Source organism: Bufo gargarizans, chromosome 3, assembly GCF_014858855.1.
Source record: "Bufo gargarizans isolate SCDJY-AF-19 chromosome 3, ASM1485885v1, whole genome shotgun sequence".
NCBI lineage: Eukaryota > Metazoa > Chordata > Amphibia > Anura > Bufonidae > Bufo > Bufo gargarizans.
This window is the reverse complement of record NC_058082.1, coordinates 400877098-400902525: the sequence shown is the minus strand read 5'-3', so window position 1 is coordinate 400902525 and position 25428 is coordinate 400877098. Positions and strand designations below refer to the sequence as shown.

Here is a 25428-nt window from a genome sequence, read left to right as displayed (position 1 = left end):
AGTTTATTGTCCTGTTGATGGTGGAAAGGCTCACATGCACTTGTAATTGGCACCATGATATAAAATAAGGGTTTTTATAGCTTAGGCGATCAAGAACATGACATCTGAGAAAAATAGTCAGGGACTTCACAGATAGGGAATCTCCAAAGCAGGGCCATAACAGTTACCATCCGGAAAAACAGTTTCCAACAACAAGCAGCACAGTTGTGTTTGCAATTCAGGGACAGGCAAGAACGCTGTATGAGGACAAGGTAAGTGACTTATAGCATGTTTAAACTGTTTCCAAACGATCATAATGATAATTGGCCAAGTGAAATGAAATACCCTTCATCATTGATTGTACTGCCACGAAAAACTGGTTACCATTTACTCAAGACTCACAACTTACTTTACTCACAACTTTTTCAAGAGCCATCTTTAAGCAATGACGCCGCTTGCTGGTGAGGAGACATCTCCTTCCTGCTGGCAACAAGAATCATCATCAAGGAAATGTCCATTACATGAGTACATGGCAACAACATTTCAAACCACCAGTCTTTTGCAAGTTGCTTAAAAAGGCATTCAGACCCCCCAAAATTAATTTCAGAACGCAAAAATCAGATTTAAATGGAGCATCATTCACTAGAGTTGAGCGCAAATATACGAATAGCGAATTTTAATTGCAAATATCACCACTATAGTGCTATATATTTGTGAATAGTGTTGAATATTCTAATCGCAAATTTATAGCAAATTTATCACGAATATATTACATTGGCGATTTTCGCAATCAAGTAAACAATGACTGGAGATCACGAATTTGTGAATTTATGGCGAATATTCGAGCCAAAATTTGTGAAATATTGCAAATTCGAATTCTGCCTATGCCGCTCATCACTATCACTCACCCTCAACACATTTTACTGCTCCTCATAAAATTAGCACAGCATGGCCAGGAGAAGAAGGGGTTGGCAATTGTGCCCAGCTCAGTGGTGTCTATGCTTGCAGACATTGTGTCATGGAGGTCTGTTTGTCTGGGGAACTTGAAGTAGGTGAGTATTTAAATTGGCGGCAATATGAGGTATTGCTCTATGTGGGGAGCACATAAGGAAATATCACTCTGTGTGGGGGACTACTTAAGGGGGCATCACTCTGTGAGGTGACACTTAGGGGATATCACTCTGTGAGGGGGAACTAAGGGGCAATTGTCTTGTGAAGGGGATGCTTAGAGGCATCACAATGTATGGTGGGCACTAAGAGGGCATCATAATGCATGGAGGGCACTGAGGGGACATTATACTGTGTCATGGCATCATACTGACACTAAAGTCTGTAAAGTGCTGTGGAATATAACAGTGCTATATAAGTGCATAAAATAAATATATAAATACTGTGTGGGGGCACCAAGGGATCACCCTGCTGTGAGGGGGGGGGGGGCACTTAGGGGACTTCCTACTGGGAAAAGGCACTTAGGAGCATCATACTGCACATACTGTGTGGGGGGCAATAAGGGGGCATCATACTGTGCATACTGAGTTTTCCAAGAGTTTACAATTTATGACCTATACAAAACCAATACAGTTAAACAACCTATCAAGATTAACTGTGTGCAACACAACATGAATAAATATCGAAACCAAAGCACACATATAATATATTAGCAAATTTTATTACAAATCAATTAATTATTACATATCACATAATAATAAAAACTAGCAGCAATGTTGGAGGTGCTGATACACAAGATGTGCACCTCAGACCCCCAGGAAGAAGCTTAGGTGAAACGTCTGTTGGGGTTGGTGTGTCCCGCGGTACTCCTGGTCTGTATGACATGACAGCTATTGCTTTCATGATGTATAGATATGCCTGTTCTATTGGGTGGTTTATATTGGATCATTTATTGTTTAGGATGTTAGTTCCTTATTACACTGTATCCATGACAGCAGCCTCTAGGCATCTTGCTGAGTAGTATGTAGTAGCTATATTAGGACATTGGTTTGTTCATAAGATAGTGATTGTGACACTAGCTTTTTATTGTATTGAGTGTCCTTTTCTTTTGTGTTGTTTTCCTAACTGGGGGGGGGGGGGGGGGGGGGTCTGAGGTGCACATCTTATGTATCAGGACCTCCAACATTATGATGTGACATGTAATAATTAATTGATTTAACTTATGACCTATCTTCTGGATAGGTCATCAGTATCTGATCGGTGGGGGTCTGACACCCAGGACGCACGCCGATCAGCTGTTTGAGAAGGTACCAGCGCTGTGAGCGTAGCGGCCTTCTCCAATCTCACCAAGCACAGCGCCATATGTTGTCTAGCGGCTGTGCTTGGCATTGCTTGGCATTGCAGCTCAGCCCCATTCACTTCTATGGGCCTGAGCTGTGCCAACTGCATGTGACCGATGAACATATCATCACATAGCTTAGGAAAAGCTGGAGAAGGTTGTGGTGCTATTGTGAGCTCTGCTGCCTTCTCAAACAGCTGGTAGGCGGTCCTGGGTGTTGGACCCCCACTGATCAGATACTGATGGCCTATCCAAAGGACAGCTCATCAGTATTAAAGTCTCGGAAAACCCCTTTAACAATGGCACTCCAGGCAGCAGCAGCATTGCACAATATCAAACTGACAGATGAAATAAAGAGTGAGAGGAAATGGAGGGAAACTTTCAAGTGCCCCCCCCCCCCCACCCCCCTCTCCCCAGTGGATGCTACTCGGTGAATCAGTAATCAGCAGGCAAGAGCCTCCTAAACAAATTAGCGCATTTCACTCCAATAACCTATGACTGGTACAGGAAGTGCCGGTAAATCTGCTCCCGAGCACCTCATATATCTTATCCCAACTGCCCTCTTCCCATACAGCATACATGGTATGTACCTACCTGTCAACACATATTGCAGCAACCATCTTGTATAAAATGCAGGGCTCGGAAGTGCTGGTGCAATGCCCACCTGTGCTTAACTGATAGAGGGTGGACAATGAAAAAGTAGCCCGCCAGCGATAGTATGACAAGATAAACGGGCAAGTGCATTGTTATTTTTTAATTACCCACAAGTCAAAAAAGATGCTGAAAGTGGTCCCCGCTCACGTCTATGCATCTTTGGGCACGTCGGATCATGTTGGCTGATACTGCTTGCAGCTCTACAGCAGTGATGGTGCAGAAGAAAAAATGTCCTGCTTTTTCCAACAAGATGGGGCAACATGCTTATTAGGGACCCAGAAGGACCCCCTAATGCATACAAAAAGGGTAGATAGTTGAAACTATAACTGCAGTTAAACAAGATTGATCACCTTTTATCTGCCTGTGTAAAAGGACATCTCCAAGTGCTGATCATGGTGGCATAAGGCAAGATTGGGCTGTCACCTCCCAAATGCATGTAAACCCGCTAGCAGTACCTCAGAGTAGCCCGCAGTGTGATACTAATCATATTTTTCATCCTGCAGTCCGATGTTGCATAAGGTCAGAAAATGATCTTTTACCTTCTGTCCGCTCTATTTTGCATGTCAGCTTGAAGTCAAGGGGCAGCGGCATTTGGGAGGTGACAGGTTCCCTTTAAAAGCTATTGCTAAGAATTTAGCTTACATAAGTGTTTAGGAGCAGTGAGGAGTTCAGTGATAAGGGCTACACAACAGAAAGCCTGCTGCTCTGCAAATACACACTGACATCTGTACAGAGAAAAGGGATGAACATTTTTAATAAAGCCCAGGGGGGCATTTATTAAAGGGTTTATGTCACCTAAAAAATGGGTATTAAGCTGGCTGACATATATTAGTGCCATCTCACTGCCTGCTGCTGTTATTGAGAAAAATTAACTTTTATAATATGCTAACTAGCCTCTAGGTGCAGGGGGGAGCATTGCCCCTGCTCCTAGAGGCTCCGTTCTCCCACCTCTAGCTACGCCCTACTACACTAGATTGACAGGGCCAGGCAGCCTTCACCTCCTCCTGCCGGCCCTGTGCACTGGGGAGATCTAGCGCCATTCAGTATTCGGCGCAGGCGCAGTGAGGAAGCTGGCAGCCGGCGAGCGCCCTTCACTCACTGTGCCGTGTACTGAACGGGACGGCGCAGACGCGAGATTTACACAGCAGACAGGCCAATGGTAGGAGACCAGCGCTGCCTGGCCCTGTCAATCTCGTGTAGCAGGGCGTGGCCAGAGGTGGGAGAACGGAGCAATGCCTCCTCTGCACCTAGAGGCTAATTAGCATATTATACAAGTGTTTTATTCAATAACGGTGGCAGGCGCAGTGAGATGGCACTAATATAGTTATGTTCAGCTGACATTAGCACATCGCTAATGTCAGCCAGCTTAATACCCATTTTTCAGGTGACAGAAACCCTTTAACCCCTTAGGGACTTAGGACGTACCAGTACGCCACGTTTGCCGAGTCCTTAAGGACTCAGGACGTACTGGTACGTCCTAAGTTTAAAAGTAGATTGCGGTGTGGCGGGGGTTAATAGGAACAGGATGCCCACTGAAATCATTCAGCAGGCATCCTGTCACAACGCCGGGGGGGTCATGTGACCCCCCCGTATCGGTGATCGCCGCAAACCGCAGGTCAATTCAGACCTGTGGTTTGCGGCTTTTACCTGCGGTTGCGGCGGCGGGCGGTGCCGTCGGGTCCCCATGCGGCTGTGGGGGGGACCTGATGGCATGGAAGGCAGTGCGATGTCTAAGGAAGGCATCGCTCTGCCTTCCGGTGACGAGCCTGTGAGATCCAGCCCCCTGGATCTCACAGGCCGGAAGCTGTATGAGTAATACACACAGTATTACTCATACAGCCAATGCATTCCAATACAGAAGTTTTAGAATGCACTGTAAAGGATTAGACCCCCAAAAGTTTAAGTCCCAAAGTGGGACAAAAATGTAGAAAAAATCCCCCCCCCCCCAAAATTTCACGTAAAAAAAAAGCTATTTTCCCCAAATAAAGTTAAAAAAAATGGGAAAAAATAGGGGAAAAAAAAGTATACATATTAGGTATACATATTTGGTATCACCTCGTTCATATCGACCGACTCTATAAAAATATCATATGACCTAACCCCTCAGATGAACACCGTAAAAAATAAAAATAAACACTGTGCTAAATAAACCATTTTTTGTCACCTTACATAACAAAAAGTGTAATAGCAAGCGATTAAAAAGTCATATGCACCCCAAAATTGTGCCAATCAAACCGTCATCTCATTTCGCAAAAAATGAGACCCTACCTAAGATAATCACCCAAAAACTTAAAAAACTATGGCTCTCAGAATATGGAGACACTAAAACATGATTTTTTTTTTGTTTCAAAAATATTATTGTGTAAAATTTACATAAATAAATAAAAAGTATACATATTAGGTATCGCCGAGTCCGGATCGATCGGCTCTATAAAAATATCACGTGCCTTAACCCCTCAGATGAACACCGTAAAAAAATTTAAATAAAAACTCTGCTAAATAAACCATTTTTTGTCACCTTACATCACAATAAGTGTAATAGCAAGCGATCAAAATGTCCCACGCACCCCAAAATAGTGCCAATAAAACCATCATCTCATCCTGCAAAAATCATACCCTACCCAAGGTAATCGCGCAAAAACTGAAAAAATTATGGCTCTCAGACTATGGAAACACTGAAACATGATTTTATTTTGAAAAAAAAAATCATTGTTTAAAACTTACATAAATAAAAAAAAGTATACATATTAGGTATCGCCGCATCCGTGACAACCTGGTCTATAAAAATATCACATGATCTAACCTGTCAGATGAATGTTGTAAATAACAAAAAATAAAAACGGTGCCAAAACAGCTATTTCTTGTTATCTTGCCTTACAAAAAGTGTAATATAGAGCAACCAAAAATCATATGTACCCTAAACTAGTACCAACAATACTGCTACCCTATCCCGTAGTTTCTAAAATGGGGTCACTTTTTTTGAGTTTCTACTCTAAGGGTGCATCAGGGGGGCTTCAAATGGGACATGGTGTCAAAAAAACCAGTCCAGCAAAATCTGCCTTCCAAAAACCGTATGGCATTCCTTTCCTTCTGCGCCCTGCCATGTGCCCGTACAGCTGTTTACGACCACATATGGGGTGTTTCTGTAAACTACAGAATCAGGGCCATAAATATTGAGTTTTGTTTGGCTGTTAACCCTTGCTTTGTTACTGGGAAAAATGGATTAAAATGGAAAATTTGCCCAAAAATTTAAATTCAGAAATTTCATTTCCATATGCCAATAACTCTTGTGGAACACCTAAAGGGTTAACGACGTTTGTAAAATCAGTTTTGAATACCTTGAGGGGTGTAGTTTCTTAGATAGGGTCACTTTTATGGAGTTTCTACTCTAGGCTTGCATCAGGGGGGCTTCAAATGGGACATGGTGTAAAAAAAACAGTCCAGCAAAATCTGCCTTCCAAAAACCGTATGGCATTCCTTTCCTTCTGCGCCCTGCCGTGTGCCCGTATAGCTGTTTACGACCATATATGGGGTGTTTCTGTAAACAACAGAATTTAGGGCCATAAATATTGAGTTTTGTTTGGCTGTTAACCCTTGCTTTGTTACTGGGAACAATGGATTAAAATGGAAAATTTGCCCAAAAATCGAAATTCTGAAATTTCATTTCCATTTGCCAATAACTCTTGTGGAACACCTAAAGGGTTAACAACGTTTGTAAAATCAGTTTTGAATACCTTGAGGGGTGTCATTTCTTAGATGGGGTCACTTTTATGGAGTTTCTACTCTAGGGTTGCATCAGGGGGGCTTCAAATGGGACATGGTGTAAAAAAAAAACAGTCCAGCAAAATCTGCCTTCCAAAAACCGTATGGCATTCCTTTCCTTCTGCGCCCTGCCGGTGCCCGTACAGTAGTTTACAACCACATATGGGGTGTTTCTGTAAACTACAGAATCAGGGCCATAAATATTGAGTTTGGTTTGGCTGTTAACCCTTGCTTTGTAACGATCGTTCATTCCCGATTCCTTGCCTTCAAATTGTCCCGGTGCTGCCAGCGGATTGGTGCAGGTGTGATGTAGTGACATCTGTAAGGCGCAGACAGCACAGGCCTTCCCTGAGTTCCAATCATCGTGGGAACAGGGCTAAGCGAGGATTAATTTGGAGGCACAAAGAGGCATAATACTTTATGGGGGGGGGGGCACTAAGTGGTCACCATGCTGTGTGGGGGCCACCAAGGGGGCATTATACTATATGGGGGCACTAAGGGCATCTCATGCTGTGTGAGGGCACAAAGGGGGCATCATGCTTCATAGAAGCAATAAGCAACCACAATATTTCATGGGAGGTACGAAGGGAGCATAAAATTGCTCCTTTAGAGCCTGCCCACTCTGTGCATAATACAGGGCACTAAAGGAGCATCATACTTGGGGGGGGGGGGGGGGGGGCATAATACAGAAGAAGAAGGAGTTAAGGGGCCATCAAACTGAATGAGGGTACTAAGGGGCTATCATACTGCATGGGAGGACACTAAGAGTGTGTCATAGTATGTTGGGGGTACTAAGGGGGTATCATACTGTGTGGGGACACTAAGGGGGCATCATTACTGATTGAGGGGTACTAAGGAAACGTTGTTAGTGTCTGTGATACCTTTACTGTGTAAGGGGCATCTCTGCTGTATGGTGGGCACAGAGAGGCACTATTACTGTGTGGTGATACAAAGAGGACTGGATATGTATAGACAGATATTGGGCAGGGTTAGAGGCATGGCTTAAAGGGATTTTTCAGTGGTATAATAATGGAGTGTGCAGGTAAAAATTGAAGAGGATACAAAGATTGTATGAGCGCAGCAACCTATTCAAGCCGCTAATCTGCGGGGGTGTCAGGAGACCCCACCAATCTGATACTGATGACCACTACACATCCCCTTTAATGTAAAAATAACTTGGCCTCCACATTTTCTCATAGCTGGGAGGTATGTGTAATATAGCCCCGCACTTGACCATTCTGGTGTGAATTGGACATGTTTGTGAGGCAATCTAGCCATTTTCTTCCATTAGGTCTTACAATATAACATGTGTGCACTTGTTGCACAAGGAATCTGTCCCTGACAAGAAAGCAGCCATTTTCCAAGGCTCCCCACAGGAAGATGAGTCCCCGTGTGTCAGAGCCTGCTGCTGGCTCCACACATTACACCCCACGAAGGAGGAGCCTGCGCCACCAACTGTACCAATACTTCCCCGTGCCCATCCATTACTATACACACGCACTCCATAGCTCCACCGAACCCAGGTCCTGCCCGAATACCAGCCACCATGTCAGCCAGCAAATCTCCTTTCAAAAAGAGAGCCAGCCTACAAGCTCCGAGCGCAGCAGGTGAGCACGGCTGTCATGTATGGCATCAAATATGAATCTAGGCATGCTGTTCATGTATGTATGTGACATAGGACCCGGAGGTGAGAGAGAGGGGAAAATGGCGCGGCCACCAAATGAACGTGCAGTAGAGGAATTTCTGCTGTACTTTAGGGTCAGTGAGCGTCCACCATCACCTCAGGGCATCGGGAGCAGGGCGAAGATGATGGAGGCTGGCAGAGGAGAAGAATTCCGGGGGTGGGGGTGATTTATGATCAGTATCAGCATTATTCAGGGCTCTCTATCAGTCATGTCATTAATATCACACATCCATATTAAAAATCATCCAGAGGGTTTAATAAAGCTGCAGTCACGCAGGCAGATTCAGCCATTTCTATTCATGTGAATGGACTTCTGCAAGCTCTATTCACATGAACGGAACTGATTTTTCGGTAACAAAATATGCTGCATGTGAAGGCACCCTAAGGCTACTTTCACACTTGTGGCAGAGGGATCCGGCAAGCAGTTCCGTCGCCATATGCCAACTAAATGCATTTTAAGACTGATCAGGATCCTGATCCGGCTTACAAATACATTGCAAGAACGGATCCGTCTGTCCGTTTGGTTTGTCATACAGACAAACAGATCCATTTCGATTTGATTTCAGATTTTTACTGGTCTGCGCATGGAAGGACGGATCCGGCACTAGTATGTTCCATGGAGAAAAATTCCGGATCCGGTGTTCTGCCAGATCTCTATAGATTGCCGAAAGTCTATAGCAGAAGTCACTTGGTGCGCTGCGCAAGCGCACTTCCATGAATCATCCCTGCAGCCTCCATTGAAGTACTTCGCGCACCGAAGGGTATAGTGACGTCTTAAAGTGACAGCCATCTCCAGTAAAATACAGCATCTACATTAATTTGTACCCTCGCGGGCTCGCTTTGCTCACCACGCATCGGGTAAAGAAGGAAATGGATAGTAAAGAAGGAAATGGATGGTAAAGAAAGAGACTATCCATCTCTTTCTTTACCATGCATTTCCTTCTTTACTATCAATGGCGGCATAGAGTTATTTTTACTAAATGCCGAGCCCGATGCGTGGCGAGCGAGGCGAGCCCGCAAGGGTACACATTAAGGTAGATTAATGAGCGCTGGGGGGTGGGGTGGCGGCGGAGCTGTATATGTATTTTAATGGAGATGACTGTCACTTTAAGAAGTCTCTATACCCTTAAGTGTGCGCACATGCGGTGTGCGAACTACTGCAGTGGAGGCTGCAGGAATGATTTGCGGAAGTGCGCTTGCGCAGCGCGCCACGTGACTTCCGCTATAGACTTTCGGCAGAACACCGGCATTCAGGCAAATCTTCAGTTTTTTTGGGCGGAGATAAAACCGTAGCATGCTGCAGTATTACAGCAGTCAAAAAGACTGAACTGAAGACATCCTGATGCATCCTGAACGGATCTCTCTCCATTCAGAATGCATGGGGATAAAACTGATCAGTTCTTTTCCGGTATAGAGCCCCTAGGACGGAACTCTGTGCCGGAAATGAAAAACGCTAGTGTGAAAGTACCCTAAGTCCTCTTTCACATGAGCGTGACGGATTTGTGCAAAGAAAAAAACAGTAGTGTGAATAGCAGCACCTCATGGGAAATAAGCTCTTCTGCCTCCTGGTACCGGCAGTGGTTCCACAACCAGAAAGCAGATTTGGCTTTGGACGTCATCGTGGCTGCTCCCTGGTTTTCACCCTTTAACTCATATACAGGGGTCTAGTCTTCACTGCAGGGGAGCCATCAGGCTGCTACCTCTTAAGTAGTCCCTGTGTGGAGACATGGTGGGATAGGCAAACTCATAGTAACAGGCTGAGGTCAGGGCGGGCAGGGTATGTTCAGATCTGAGAAACAGGTCCAAGGTTAGGGTAGGCAGCAAAGGGTTGATACGGTAATCAGGCACTGTTTGGTCCAGGAATCAGACACTAATCGGCACACAGGCAGACAATCAGATACAGCTAGGTTGTCACCTTTCCCAACAAAGAATACAGCTCAAGTACACTTGGGTAAAAAGAGGGTGTGGCTTTTGCACGTGGCTTAACACAGGGTGTTATTTGACACCAGCGGTTTAATAAAATTTTGAGTTTTGCCCCCTTTTTTAAATATATGTACCGGTATATTTATTTTTTTCTGCTGTATTTAAAGCAGTTGTGCAGTGGTCTAAGGGTACTTTCACACTTGCGTTTTTTTTTTTCCGACATAGAGTTTCGTCAAAAGGGCTCTATGCCGAAAAAGAACTGATCAGGCATATCCCAATGCATTCTGAATGGATAGAAATCCGTTCAGTTTGCATCAGTATGCCTTCCGTTCAGTCACTGTCAGGCGTTTTTGGCTGGACATAATTCCGCAGCATGCTGGGTCCATCCAAAATGTCTGATCAGTCGCCGGAATGCCGATCTGGCATTGCAAAACAACTGAAGGACGGATCCATCCTTCCGGTCTGTGCATGTGAGAAAGACTTCAAGACAAGAAAATACTCCCTTCCGGCCAAGAATTTACTGGATGAAAACTGGGCTTGAGAAATATGTTCAAAAGGTATGACATGCATGTTTGTAATGTGTATGTCAGTCTATTACTATTAGAACAATGTCCCCAATCCCGGACAACCCCTTTAACAGTGACAGATTCTTGTCTCAAAGGCACACAGACAGACAGGCTGCCCTGTAACTGTTCTGTGTCCATGGCTGCTGTCTGGGATTAGCTCCACTGACTAGAGCTTCTGAGCCGAGGAGAACAGAGACCACTTGGCCATCCTTTCTAGTGGTGACCCAGGTGAACAGTGGGTAGGAGCAGACAGCTTTTCACTTACCGTATTTTTTTGCCGTATAAGACGCATCTGCCCATAAGATGCACCTGGGTTTTTGAGGAGGAAAATAAGAAAAAACATTTCTTGAACCAAAAGGTGTGTTTTTGGTTGGTTTTGAACTACCGTAATAGTGGTCTGTGGATGACACTATTATGGGGGATCTGTGGATGGCACTTTTATGGGGCATCTGTGGATGGCACTGTTATGGGGGATCATTGTGGGGGCATCTGTGGATGGCACTGTTATGGGGGCATCTGTGGATGACACATATATAGCATCTTATGTGTCATCCACAGATCCCCCATAACAGTGTCCCTGTGTAGTGATTGGGGGCCGGCATCTGTTTCTGTAATGGTCACTGTATTCTGCTACACAGGGCCCCGCACTCTGTAGTATACGGTAATCATATCTAACTTGTGGGTATTGTTAAAGTATTCCAATCATCTTAAATCTAGCGCTGTACTACTTACAACTAACTTCTTGGCAGTCAGGAGCCCGGGCGGGTGGGCGCTCGTAGCGTAGCTCACTACGCTCACTGCGCCTGCGCCGCCTGGTTCATTCATAAAGTGGGCAGCGCAGTGAGCGTAGTGAGCTATGCTACGAGCGCCTGCCTGGCCTTCTGACTGCCAAGAAGTTAGTTGTAAGTAGTACAGCGCTAGATTTAAGATGATTGGAATACTTTAACAATACCCACAAGTTACATATGATTACCGTATACTACAGAGAGCGGGGCCCTGTGTAGTAGAATACAGTGACTGCAGCGGGCCCCGCTGCCATTACAGAAACAGATGCCGGCCACCAGCCCCTCCTCCCTCTCAGCATATTCACCGGACAGTCGCAGCATCCGCCCCATAAGACGCACTGCTACCCCCCCCCTTTTTCTTTTTTGGGGGGGAAGGGGGAAGTGCGTCTTATAAGGTGAAAAATACGGTAATTGACCTTATAATCCTACCTATCTATCCCGGACAGTCTTTCTTGGAATCCTTGCAAGTACATCTCCTTGACGCTCATCCACTGAGTCTGAGCGAGATGCCTGCGGAACTCTTGTCTGAGTCTAGGACATCTGGCTTCTCTCCGCAGCGCAGCTCCATTCTCTGTTCCAGCTAGGTCTCACTTTCTGACCAGTGACCACAACAGTCACTGACGTGGATACCCCAGGCACAGACGCTGCAGGTAATAAAGTTCTCCTGCCATAGTCCTTTCCCATAGTCTGCACCGTGGCCATCGTGTCTGATGTAGCCAAGTCAGGTGGCAGGCAGTACATTCGCACACATCACTCCAGTCAGCTGCTCATGGCTGCCGATCTGGGTCTATTTTAATGTAGCTTGAGTCTGAACACTCCTCCAAGTTCCTGCCACCGATGCTGGCATCCAATCAAAGCTGCTCCCTGCCTGTAAGAGGGCGTAAGATTAAAAGGATGATTATGCACATGTACAAACCGGGTCAGAGACAATTACAGGCAATTTTGATAAAAATATAATATCGGCGTCAGCCTTCTGGACAAAATACAGGATATGTCGGTGGTTTACGTGGCAACCCTAGGTACAGCACACCTTAGCAGGAATTAGGAGATTAGTGAATCTATTGCCCAGACACGGAATGAGGCAAACAGTACAGCATATATAATAGAGGCATTAGAAACAGCATAGCAATGAGCAACTACAACAGAATTTAAATGTTTGCAAATTTATTAAAAAGGAAAAAAATCTAATTTTGCATGGACATAAGTATTTGGATCCTTTACTATGATATCTTAAATTTAGCTCTGAGGGCCTCTCATTGCTCTGGGTCATTTTTGAGATGTTTTTACACGCTGATTGGAGTCCACCTGTGTTAAATTTATTTAATTGAACATAATTTAGAAAGATACTTCCCTGTGTCTGTAAAAAGTCTCACAGCTGACAATGCATATAAAAGCAATAACCATGAGGAGGAAAGAAAAGCCTGTAGAGCTCAGAGACATAATTGTGAAGGCACAGATCTGGAGAAGAGTATAATACATTTCTTCTGCACTTAAGTTCCCAAGAGCACAGCGGCTCTTATTATTCTTAAATGCAAGAAGTTTGAAACAACCAGGACTCTTCCTAGAACGGGATTCCCCTCCAAACTAAGTAATCCGTAGGAAAAGGGCCTTGGTAAGAGAGGTGACCAAGAACCCAATAATCAGTCTGGCTGAACTCCAAAGATCCTGTGTGCAGAAGGGATAAACTTCCAGAAGGTCAACAATCACTGCATCTTTCAACCAATATGGTTTTTATAGCAGAGTGGCTAGAAAAAGGCCTCTCCTCAGTAAAAGACACATGAAAGCCGACCTACAGTTTACAATAAAGCACCTAAAGGAACAAGATTCTCTGGTCTGATGAAACCAAGATTGAACATTTTGGCCCCTTTCACACGGGCGAGAATTCAGTGCGGGTGCAATGCGTGAGGTGAACACATTGCACCCGCACTGAATCTGGACCAATTCACTTCAATGGGGCTGTTCAGATGAGCGTTGATTTATATTTGAGTTTTTCACACAACGCAGGCCCCGTAGAAATGAATGGGTCTGCATGAAAATCGCAAGCATCCGCAAGCAAGTGCGATTTTCACGCATGGTTGCTAGGAGATGATGTAAGTAAATTGATAAAAGTCAATTCACTGTATTATTTTCCCTTATAACATGGTTATAAGGGAAAATAATAGCATTCTTGATACAGAATGCTTACTAAAATGTGGCTTTAGTGGTTAAAAAAATAAATAAAAATTAACTCACCTCATCCTGTTCACGCAGCCAGCATCTTCTTCTTTCAGGACCTGCCAAAAGACCTAAGATGACGTAATCGTAATCATGCTCACCGACGTCAGCGCATGTCCTGCTGAATGAAGATAGAAGATTTCTATCTTCATTCAGCAGGACCTGCGCTGACGTCACCGCGCTCACCATGTGATGTCTGGAGGAAACCAGGCACTTCACATCACCTGCCCTACAGTGAAGCATGGTGTGGCAGCATTATGTTGTGGGGGTGTTTTTCAATGGCTGGGACAGAGAGACTCGTCAGGGTTGAGAGAAAGCTGTACAGCGAAATGCAGAAATATTAATTATGAAAACCTGATCCAGAGTGCTCTGGACCTCAGACTGTTTCAACTTCCAACAAGACAATGACCCTTGGCACACAGTCAAGACAACACAAGAGTGGACAACTCTGTAAATGTCCTTGAGTGGCCCAGCCAGAGTCCTGATTTGGACCCAATCGATCATCTGTGGAGAGACCTGAAAATGGTTGTTCACTGATGGGTCCTCATTCAACCTGACCCCAATGTTAATCAGACCACAGCTGACAGCCCCAGTCAGACCCCCAATGTTAATTGGATCCCAATAAAACTTCAGATCAGACCTCTTCTCAGACCCCAATGTGAATGACCCCCAAATCAGACCTCAGAAAACAGCCCCCATATACCTCTCATCAGCCCCCATATGCCTCTCATCAGCCCCCATATGCCTCTTATCAGCCCTCATTGCCTCATATCAGCCCCCATTCCTCTCATCAGCCTCCATTGCCTTATATCATCCCCCATGTCTCTCATCAGACCCCATATCAGCCCCCATGCCTCTCATCATTACCCATATTCGCCCCTATGCCTCTCATCAGCCCCAATGCCTCTCATCAGCCCCCAGCCACAAAGCACATAAAATAAAATAAACACCTCCTGCCCTGGATGCCGCTGCTCCTCACTTCCCATGATCTTCCTCCCGTGTCGGCTGTGCTGTGACCTGACCCGCACAGCATATGGTCACAGAGCACCCTCACGCTGTATGCAGCCACAGCACAGCCGACAGGCGAAGGACCAGAAAGCAGTGAGTACAGAGCCTTCACCGCTTCCCGGTCCTCCGGTACTAATAAGCGATTCCATTTTGTTTTCACTTTCTCATTATGGGGTATTGAGTGCTGAATGATGGGGAAGGCCGCAACATTATAAAATGTGAACACAGCGAAAGACTCTGAAGACTTTCAGAATTCACTGTATATTGAATGCAGTGAATTTGTAGGCTCATCATCTAGTACAGGGGTCAGCAACCTCCAGGTGTGGTGAAACCACAACTTCTGGCATCCTCCATTCACTTCTATGGAAGTTCTGAGAACAGCTAAGTAAGTTTGCATGCTGGAAGTTGTAGTTTCTCCACAGCAGGAGTGCCAGAGGTTGCTGATCTCTGATCTAGGTTATTCAGGTTCAAAAGCAATGTTTTTTGTTCTGATTGGTTATTGAAATCATTTTTGCATCTATTTTTTGGTAATACTTGTTCTTTTTTTAATTTTACTTTTATTATAGTATTTTTTGTTTTTATTTTCTATACAAACTCAAAAAATGTATGTACATAGTTATCAGGAAGTTAGGGATGGTAATAAACTGTCTCTGCCTTACCTCTGAGAATCCTAGGTGTCATTGACAACCAGCTTCTTGATGAAGAAGATTCACGATCTCCAAAGTAGTTACCATATCTTTCGGACTATAAGACGCACTGGACTATAAGATGCAGACAGGATTTAGAGGAGGAAAATAAGAATAAAAAATATTTATCAGACCTCAGATCAAACCCCCAACCTCTATCTGCCTCAGATCAAACCCCATCAGCTTCAGATCAGGCCCCCATCAGCCTCAGACCAGACATAAAAAAAAACTTACCTCGCTTGCTCCGGACAGTGCTGCCACTTTGCACATTCAGGACTCACTACTCTCTGGTGTTCTTCCAGCCTGTGTTGCACAGCGTCTACGTGCATTATGTCCTAATGCCATATACAGTCAGGACACAGTGCAGAGCGGGGCCCAGAAGAAGACCAGGGAGCGTGAGTAGAGCTGGCGCAGCAGTTCCCTCACCACTCCCCACCTCTTGCATACTAATGAAATGGAAAAAAAGTATGTCTTATAGTCTGAAAAATAAACAAAAAATCCCTCCCCCCCCAAATGTTGTATCAAATTGAATTAAAGGGGTTGTCTGAGTTCGGCAAATAGCATTTATCATGTAGGCAAAGTTAATACAAGGCATTTACTAATGTATTGTGATCGTCCATAGTGCCCCCTTTGCTGGCTTGTTTCATTTTTTAGTCGCATTATACACAGGCCATTTTTATGACCAACCTGCAATCCAGCCCCTGTTGCCGTACCTGCACACTATAGGAAAAGGCGCCGGCCGCTCTGGTGGCCCTAACTGTGAGAGAGCACATAGGCATGCATGCATAACAGCACCTGTCCCCGACACCTCATATCTGCACTGCAGCGGTTGGTGGTCGTAACTTCTGGATACAAGCAGTGTATGTGATGGCAAATTGCGGATCTGCAAAACACGGACAACGGCCGTGTGAATTCCGCATTAATGATCAGGCCAAGGAAGTGTTGCAATCTGATAGAGACATTCCTGGGAAACCCTTGCTGTTGGTGGGTGAGCATTAGGCTGCTGAAAAATTCTAGTTGTAAGCCTTGCCATGAGAGGCAGCACATACAGCCTGAACTGTTAGTGTCCCTCGTATCACTAGTAGGGGTGACCAGCAGTCGTATGTGATGGCCCCGTAGCTAGGGCAGTGTGTCGCTGCACAGCAAAAGGAGGATTGAAGGACTCACCACAAGTTCTCCATGCTTGAACCTGACCATCATGGTATCCCAAACAGAAACTGGATTGTCAATAAGTTCCAGTCTGTAGCAGTCCAGTTTTCTTGCTGAAGGCACCACTATAAATTAAAGTGATGGTGGCCAGCTGTCAATGGCAGAACATGGGTACAATGGCAGTAATGGGTGCTGACACCAGATTTCTGCTAAGCACCCATAAATGTTCCAGACAGAGACTGTGTTTAATGAAGGAGTTACCTGTATCTGAATGGTAACAGTAACAGTTTGTAAGGCTCAAAAAAAGACATCCGTCCATCTAGTTAGGCCTGTTATCTTCCAATTTGATCCAGAGGAAGGCAAAAAAAAAAAACATGAGATGGAAGTCAGTTTTCCTCATTATAGGGGAAACAATTCCTTCCCAACTCCAATACGGCAATTAGAATAACTCCCTGGATTAACAACCATTTTCCAGAAATCTAATATCTATAACCTGTAATATTTTTACACTCCAGAAATACATCCAGAGTTCCATAGTCTCACTGCTCTTACAGTAAATAATTGTCTTCTATGTTTGTGTAGAAATTTTCTTTCCTCTAGACCTACAGAATGTCCCCTCGTCACAGTCCAGGGGATAAATATATGATATATGAGATCTCTGTTCTGACTCCCCTTAGTCGTCTTGTTTCTAAAGTGAATAACCATAATTTTGATAATCTTTCTGGGTACTGTAGTCCACCCATTCCAGCTATTACTTTAGTTGCCCTTTTCTGAACCCTCTCCAGCTCTGCTATGTCTGCCTTGTTCACAGGAGCCCAGAACTATACACAGTACTCCATGTGTGGTCTGATTTGTAAAGTGGCAGGACTATGTTTTCATTACGGGCATCAATGCCCCTTTTGATGCAACCCATTATCTTATTGGCCTTGGCAGCAGCTGCCTGGCCTCTGGTTTCTGCAGCTTAGTTTGCTGTTCACAAAAATTCCTAGGTCCTTTTAAATGTAAGTGTTACCCAGTGTTTTACTATTTAGTATGTACGAGTGACTTGCATTTATCCTTCCCATGTGCATAATCTTACATTTGTCAGTGTTAAACCTCATCTGCCACTTCTCTGCCCAAGCTTCTAATGGGCTGACCCGGATATTGGACATCTGGTGGATGACGCCCCAGCGGTTACTTATCGCCGCGGTTGTAACATTAGGGACCGCTTAGTACACAGTTTCCACCAACCATTAATTCAAACTTCTCAGTGGCTTTCCAATCTGCCCAGAGGAATGTTTAAATGTGGCAAATGCATTGCCTGTGGATCAATCAAAAGGGGTGACACCTTCACAAGCACTACAACAGGTTGTACCTATGACATGTAGGACGATGGGCCTGGTTTATCTCGCCACTTGCTCATGTGGTATCCAGTACGTGGGAAAAACCACTAGAGAATTTAGGAGATGTATTGGGGAACATTTAAACGACATACGGAAGGGCGCTGATACCCCAATTCCACGCCACATGACAGAACGACATGCTACTGATATGGCTACACTATGGTTTCGAGGTATTGAGTCCATCAAACCTTCACTAAGAGGTAGGGATTTTCACAGACGCTTGTTGCAAAAGGAGGCATAGTGGATTTTCTGCCTCAGAACAGTAGGACCTGATGGTCTTAATGACCATTTATCATATACGTGCTTTCTGTAGAGAAGCGTCCCAATTATGTGTTCCTCCCCAATAATAACTCTACCTTGTTTTCATTAATGCAATAATGTACTGGAGACAGGGGTCCTTTTTGCTGTTACTCCGGTGGGGTTTGATATTACCATTGATTAGTTCTTTGGGGCATGCAGTTTTGTTAATATGGGTTGTGTACTCATAACGTCTAGAGATACATGGCCTGTCATTAACGATATGGTGAATACTTCACACTGAGATCCTATTTATACACAGGGCTGAGCGTTAACTGTACATCCAGTTTCATCTATCTTTGATATCTAAATAGACAACATAGCTGCTGTGTTGGATCGATGTATTATGCGTATCATTCATTTATGTCTCCTTTCGGAACTGGATCGTCTGCATTCAGAGGTTCATGTTCTCAATAAGCCCCTCCCTCGGACCCTATGGAGTTACAGATATGAATTATAACGTGCATTGTCCGACTAGGTAATTTTACTGATGTCACATTGGTGCCATTCATCAAACAAACGTGTTGTATATATAAGGTTGGTGGTTTATCTAATCCTTTTTATTTCTTGATTTTCCTGCAGTACCTGACAGTTAGCATCCGCCGATTAGTCCCTGTAGATATCTAAGATGATCTCCAATATCATCTGTTTTACAGTCGACCATACATAGAGGCAGCCAGTAACCTGTCCTGGAAAGTGGCGTAGTTGGAGCGCTCCTGTCCTCTGGGAAGGTCTGGGCTGATTGGTGCGGGCTGTAGGTAAGGGGCGGAGTTACAAGGTCTTAAGCCGGAGGCACCGCCACAGAGAGAGGTGGCGTGTACTCGTCCATATGTGTTTGTCTGTATGTTTTTGTTTAGTGGCAACTAATTAGCATCTGATAGCATAGTGCTCCTGATGAGGATATAATGTATCCAGAAACGCGTTAAGCTGTTCCTATGCTGGATATTTACAGCCGCTTTTACATAGGGCACACAGTGATAGTGTGTTCATGTAGGGGTTTGACATTGAGGTGTATAGATAGGTGGGATAGCTGCAAGCACGCTTAATAGCTTTGCAATTTGGGTTGCAGTTTGAGAGCTCTCCTACCGTTGTCTTTTTTATACTTTATATTTCATGCCAGAAATTCTGTGGCATTGTACCTTGCCCTAAGATGTGATATTGCCTTTCTGCCTGATTATCCCTTGTTGATGAGTATGGGGAATCTTTTTAGGCACATATAAGCACAGGCCAATTTATTTAGGCATATAGGTTTATATAGGCTACGTAATAGATCACTTACTTAATTTTCCGTTTAATAGGGGCTTTTCTCCACCTATTTTTAACGTGCAACTTTAATAAAGATTTTTTAGTTTTGTTTTAGCGACTTCTGTTAGCTTTCCTCTATTAGTGAAGCAGACCTATCTATACGCATTACTGTAAAACCAGATAATGACACATCAGCTTGATTGAAGATTTTTTAATTCTAATTCCTGAACATGATTATGGGGACAGTCATCTTGTCTGAGCTGTTGTTCACAGTATTTGGAGATATACTTTATAGCAGCAACAAATAGACAGGAGAAAACAGCCTTAACTTCTATTGAAGACTTTTCTAGGCATGCTCTGTGATCTGTGCAGAGGTCAGGGAGAGGATGATAAGCTGTAATATCACCAATTATGAATAGCGATTCAGTGTTATCTATCTATATTATATCTGTCATTGTAATCCTATTTGTAATGAGAAGCTGATAACTGTTCGTTGCATGGAGTGATACCTCCTCAGTAGAAGCAAAAAGTCTGTGTCACCTACCACACTAGTACAGCCTGACCATAAGCTGGAGTGTGAGCATGGCAGCTTGCTGGGGGTGTGCACAGCTTAAGGCCAGGGTCTGATTGATATCAAACAACTTGCACTGGAAGCAGGGTCTGAAGTGGCGCTGGACATTAAACAGACCCTAGTCGCTATAGTCCAAGGAACACGAATCACCATTAATGAGGAGGTGGCGCAGCACGAGGTGAGACTCATGGAGGCTGAGTAGTGCATCTCTCAAACTGAAGACGCTCTATCGAGTATGCATCCAGTACTCAAAGACCTTCGCAAAACTAACGCTATGCTTGGTAACCGCATTGACAACCTTAAAATCTGGTCTTGGCACAACAACCTCAGTATCATTGGGCTCTCAAAGGATATAAAGCCACAGGTCTGAAACAACTCTGCAAAGTCGATCTGCCCTGTTTTCTAGGACTGGCTAAATTGAGAAAGGTTGAATGAGCACATAGAATTGTCCCGGTGAGGAATGAGGACAAGAAGCTGGGGAAGAGAGAGAACATAACCCTCCTAGACAGGTTATTTCCAAGTATTTGGATTATTCTGATAAAGATGACATACTACGCGCCTTCCGAGTAAGAAAAGAGCCTTTATTTTGGGAGGATGTACAATTCTTATCTTTGGCGACTATTCTGCAACACTGTCAGCAAAACGATGGGTCTTTAGTTACATTTGCACATCTCTCCAGAACCGAGGTATTTGTTTCCAGCTTGTCTACACTGCGATTCTAAGCTTTGTCACCAGTATTGTTCTTTCTCAATGTTCCAGGATCCATAGGCAGCAGAGTCCTTCTTGTACAGAAGGCTTAACCTTCTGGTCCAAAGGGATCTTCTACAAAAGAACATTTATCTGTTTTGTACCTTCCCCTAAGCGTACCAGAGAAGGAGAACGATCTGATGATACCTGTTGGCTCAAAAGCAAGAGATACGAGGAATAAAAAAGAAGAGGGGATTAGTCACAGACTCCTTTGGATGTAAAGAGTCTGGGATATCCAGGCAGGCGCCAAAGAGAAGGACCGTTAGTGTATATTTCGGGTATATTTAGTTACTGGAGAGGTGGTAGGCTGCCACAGGTATATTGTCCAAATAGGAGGGAACCTGAAGTGGACATAGTACAGGAATAAAAACACAAAAGAAAGAAAAAAACCTGTATCTGGCACCAAATGCCTCAGAAGTAATCGCCCACTTGTAGTTAAATATGGAGTAGCTCTAATATCGATTTTAAAATTACAGTGTTTGTATAATCAAGCAGAGTTACAGTGCTCCAGACTAAAAAAAAATACCTAGTAGCCATTAGCTCCTGAACTGAAAAATTTAGGAGCGAAATCAAATTTTTAGTCGCCAAATTGAAACCAAATGAAAATTTTGGTATCATGACCAGTGTTCCCTCTAAGCTGCGTGGGTGAGCGGCCGCACAGCAATTATTGTACCCCCGCTCACAAGTTTAATAAGTCCGCTTAGCAGCACCCGCTCGCAAAATGCCCACACTATTTATGAGTTCTTCAACACTTCCTCCTTCCGTGAGCGGCTCAGCGGGGCGCCTCCTACTACATGTTCCCGTGCTACTGCTGCCTCCTCCTTTTCTAACTGAAGAGGAGGACTGAGCGCAGCAATGCACAGCACAGGCAGAGGTAATGTGGCAGTCTGATGGAGAGAAGGGCCCCGCTGCTAATGTCCCCCGGCCCCATAAATCTCACTGCTGTGCAGGTGGAAGAAGGAGACAGAGCAGTCCCTGTTCATGAAATCCTAATGTATTCCTCACATCCCGCCCCAAAGCAGTCACCCTGACACCGCCACAGTAATAAGGGGGAGCCGCTAATATTTATTAAACCGGACACACTCTTTGACAAGAGGCATTCTGGGGCGGTAAGGTCTGTTCCCCACAAGGAAAAGTCACTTTGTGGGGTTTGTCACGTATGGAGACCAGGATACCGGTCCTATATGTGGACGGGATGCATGCAGCAGAGCTGAGCTTCTTAGAGTAGCAGAGCCGAGCTTGTTAGATGCAGTAGGGCAGAGCTTGTTAGATGCAGCAGGGCAGAGCTTGTTAGATGCAGCAGGGCCAAGCTTGTTAGATTCTGCAGAGCTGACCTTGTTAGGTGTAGTAGGGCAGGTGCTTACTGTATATGTTGGGGTACAACTTGTTGTGAAATCCTACTGTGTCCTGACTCCTTACATTGGACTGTAGCCGCATGTACTGACTGTTCACAGCACAGACACTGCGGCCTCAGTCCATTTACAAACCAAGCTCTGCTACATCTGTTCACAAATCTCTGTGTGCCTATACTGCAATAATATTTATTTTCTTTAGTTCTATCCGCTTCTAGAAAAGCTGGGTGAAAGCCAATATTGCTGCCATCCTGACCTTCAGCCAGCTTTCCCAGACCGCAGAACAACAAACCCTGAGGAGCAAACGTCGGGTGCACCTCTGCCGGTATGTGCATTCCACCGAGGCCTTCTCCACACAGCTGGGGGGGTGGCAGATATAGGTATAGGCTGTATATAAGTATAGACCGTGTATATGTATAGCCTGTATATAGGTATAGGCAGTATATATGTACATAGGTATAGGCTGTGTATAGGTATATCTATCTATCTATTATCTATCCCACAGGGGTTATATTGTCTGGCATGGTATAACCTCCATACATTTGCTGTACAGTATACATTATAATCCATACACAATGCCGTTCAATATATAGTATAACACCTACACTGTAGGGTTATGTTGTATATTGCGCGGCATGGTGTATGGATTATAATGTATAGTTTACTGTATGGTGTATGGATTATAATGTATACTGTACAGCATGGTGCAGGGGTTATAATGTATATTATAATGTATATTATACGGCATGGTGCAGGGATTATAATGTATATTATACGGCATGGTGCAGGGATTATAATGTATATTATACGGCATGGTGCAAGGATTATAATGTATTCTGTACAGCATGGTGTAAGGATTATGCTGTATATTGCACAGCATGGCGCAGGGGTTACATTGTATGCTCTTTAATGTGACAATTATTTTAGGTTTTCCTATCGCCCACCTTTGATGGCGCTGTGTCCAGCTCCGAGCCGACCCCGCTCAGCAGCTGCCAAGGCTTAGAGGGAACACTGATCATGACAACGCTAAGCCGATCAGATCAGCATAGGGTTGTTTTGATACCAAAATTTTTATTTGCTTTCGTCACCATAAAAAAGTATTGCGATACTCAATACTAGGGATCGACCGATTATCGGATTTACCGATATTATCGGCCGATATTCAGGATTTTGAACGTTATCGGTATCGGCATTTATTTTGCCGATATTCCGATAACGTCCTGGGAACACAGATCGCACTGCTGACAGCGCTCTCCGTGTTCCCTCAGCAGCAGCACAGGGGAGGAGCAGTGTCTCCTCCCCCTGTGCTGCTGCTGCCGCTCCAGCCAATGGGAGGACAGGGGACAAGAGGAGGGGAGGAGCTATGGCCACTGCGCCACCAATGAAGCTTAATCTCACATTAATTCATATACAGGAGGCGGGAGCTGCAGGATCACATAGCCGGCTCCCGACCTCTATGAGCTGTAGCTGCGATCTGCGGTAGTTAACTCCTCAGGTGCCGCGGATCGCAGCTACAGCTCATAGAGGTCGGGAGCCGGCTATGTGATCCTGCAGCCAGCTCCCGCCTCCTGTATGTGAATAAATTAGAGATTAAGCTTCATTGGTGGCGCAGTGCGCCCCCCCAAGCCCCCCAGTATCAGACATTGGTGGCGCAGTGCGCCCCCCCTCCCCCCCAATATTAGGCATTGGTGGCGCAGTGCGCCTCCCCCCCAAGCCTCCCCAGTATTAAGCATTGGTGGCGCAGTGCGCCCCCCCTCCCCCCAGTATTAAGCAGTGGTGCGCCCCCCCACCCCAGTCGCAGTGCGCCCCCCACAGGATTCCCTCTCCCCTGCTCCTCCGATCGGAGCCCCAGCAGTGTAATGCTGGGGCTCCGATCGGTTACCATGGCAGCCAGGACGCTATTGAAGCCCTGGCTGCCATGATAAGCTCCATGCTGCTGTGTGCACAAAGCACACAGCAGCAGGGACAGTGTGAGCTCCTATTCACCCTGATAGATTTCTATCAGGGTGAATAGGACAAGGGTTCTAGTCCCTAAGGGGGCTAAAAGTTAGTTTAAAAAAAAAAAAGTAATAAAAATAAAAACACCAAAATATTAAATATAAATGAAAAAGAAAGATTTACAAAAAAAATAAAAATACACATTAACAATAAACATTAATTTTCAGCAGATTTGTGGGAATTTTAATTTTTTTTTCAAAAATGAAAATTCCCAGAATATCGGTATAAATTATCGGCTATCGGCCTGAAAGTTCACAAATTATCGGTATCGGTATCGGCCCTAAAAAATCAATATCGGTCGATCCCTACTCAATACCACGCAAAAAAGTTTTTTTTCTTTCTTTTGTGTTTTTATTCCGGCTCAAAAGCAAGCCAGGAAGGCAGTGGGAGACCCGACCAAAGCCAGGTCGATATGATGGAAGCTGGGACACTTGAATTGAACTTCCTGCTTGTGAGTTTGTATTACGGGGACAGTAGGGACTCACCATCACTGCTTTATAGTTTTCTTTTTGTTATTTTCTTGGTGAGGAGATTTCATGCTACATCCTATGGCTACGGAGGGGGGCTGCAGAAAAAGGAAGTCCCACACTTCCTTTTTTCCACCATACTCCTTTTTTTTGGGTGGTACCAGAAAAAAGGAAGTCCCATACTTATGGTGGGTTAAAATTAAGATTTGGATTACTAGACTTGGAAATGTTTTTGCTTTTTTTTCATGTTTGGTCAGCCTGTCTATCACCCTGGATACAGATTAGGGCCCCTGCTGGTCCATTTTCATTTACTATCCTAGGTCTTGAGGTTGTTAGCCTTTGTACTGGGGAGTCCATTCAGTGATGGAGCGCCTCAATGCCATACGACACATTGGAAAGGAATTATGATATGAGAGTTTTGTCATGGAATGTGAAGGGGCTTCAGTCACCACAGAATAGGATGAAAATTGTCTGCAGTTTGAAATGTAATTTTATGTCTATTTTTGTAACCGTTGGATGGTTGTTTTTTTTTTATAAACTTTCTTTATTTGGATGTTACATCAGTGTGATCACAATCCATGAAACACAAGTCTCATAACATATTTTCCTTATGAAATACATCCATTTTATCCAATTTTCTTTTTCATTTTTGATGCGGATAGAAATTTCAAA

General features: G+C 44.5%; 1 protein-coding gene across 4 annotated transcripts in view; it reads left to right on the top strand.

Moving 5' to 3' along the window:
- Positions 1–25428, top strand: part of AMPD2 (adenosine monophosphate deaminase 2) — a 272744-nt gene that overhangs the window by 86644 nt on the left and 160672 nt on the right. Inside the window, exon 1 of one of the 4 annotated variants that reach the window (XM_044288310.1) lies at positions 8062–8289. The exons of the other annotated variants lie outside the window; for them this stretch is intronic. Coding sequence (XP_044144245.1) covers positions 8229–8289 — 61 coding nt within the window. The 5' untranslated portion in view covers positions 8062–8228. Of the gene's footprint in view, positions 1–8061; positions 8290–25428 lie in introns of those variants that run through there. 4 annotated transcript variants of the gene reach the window in all.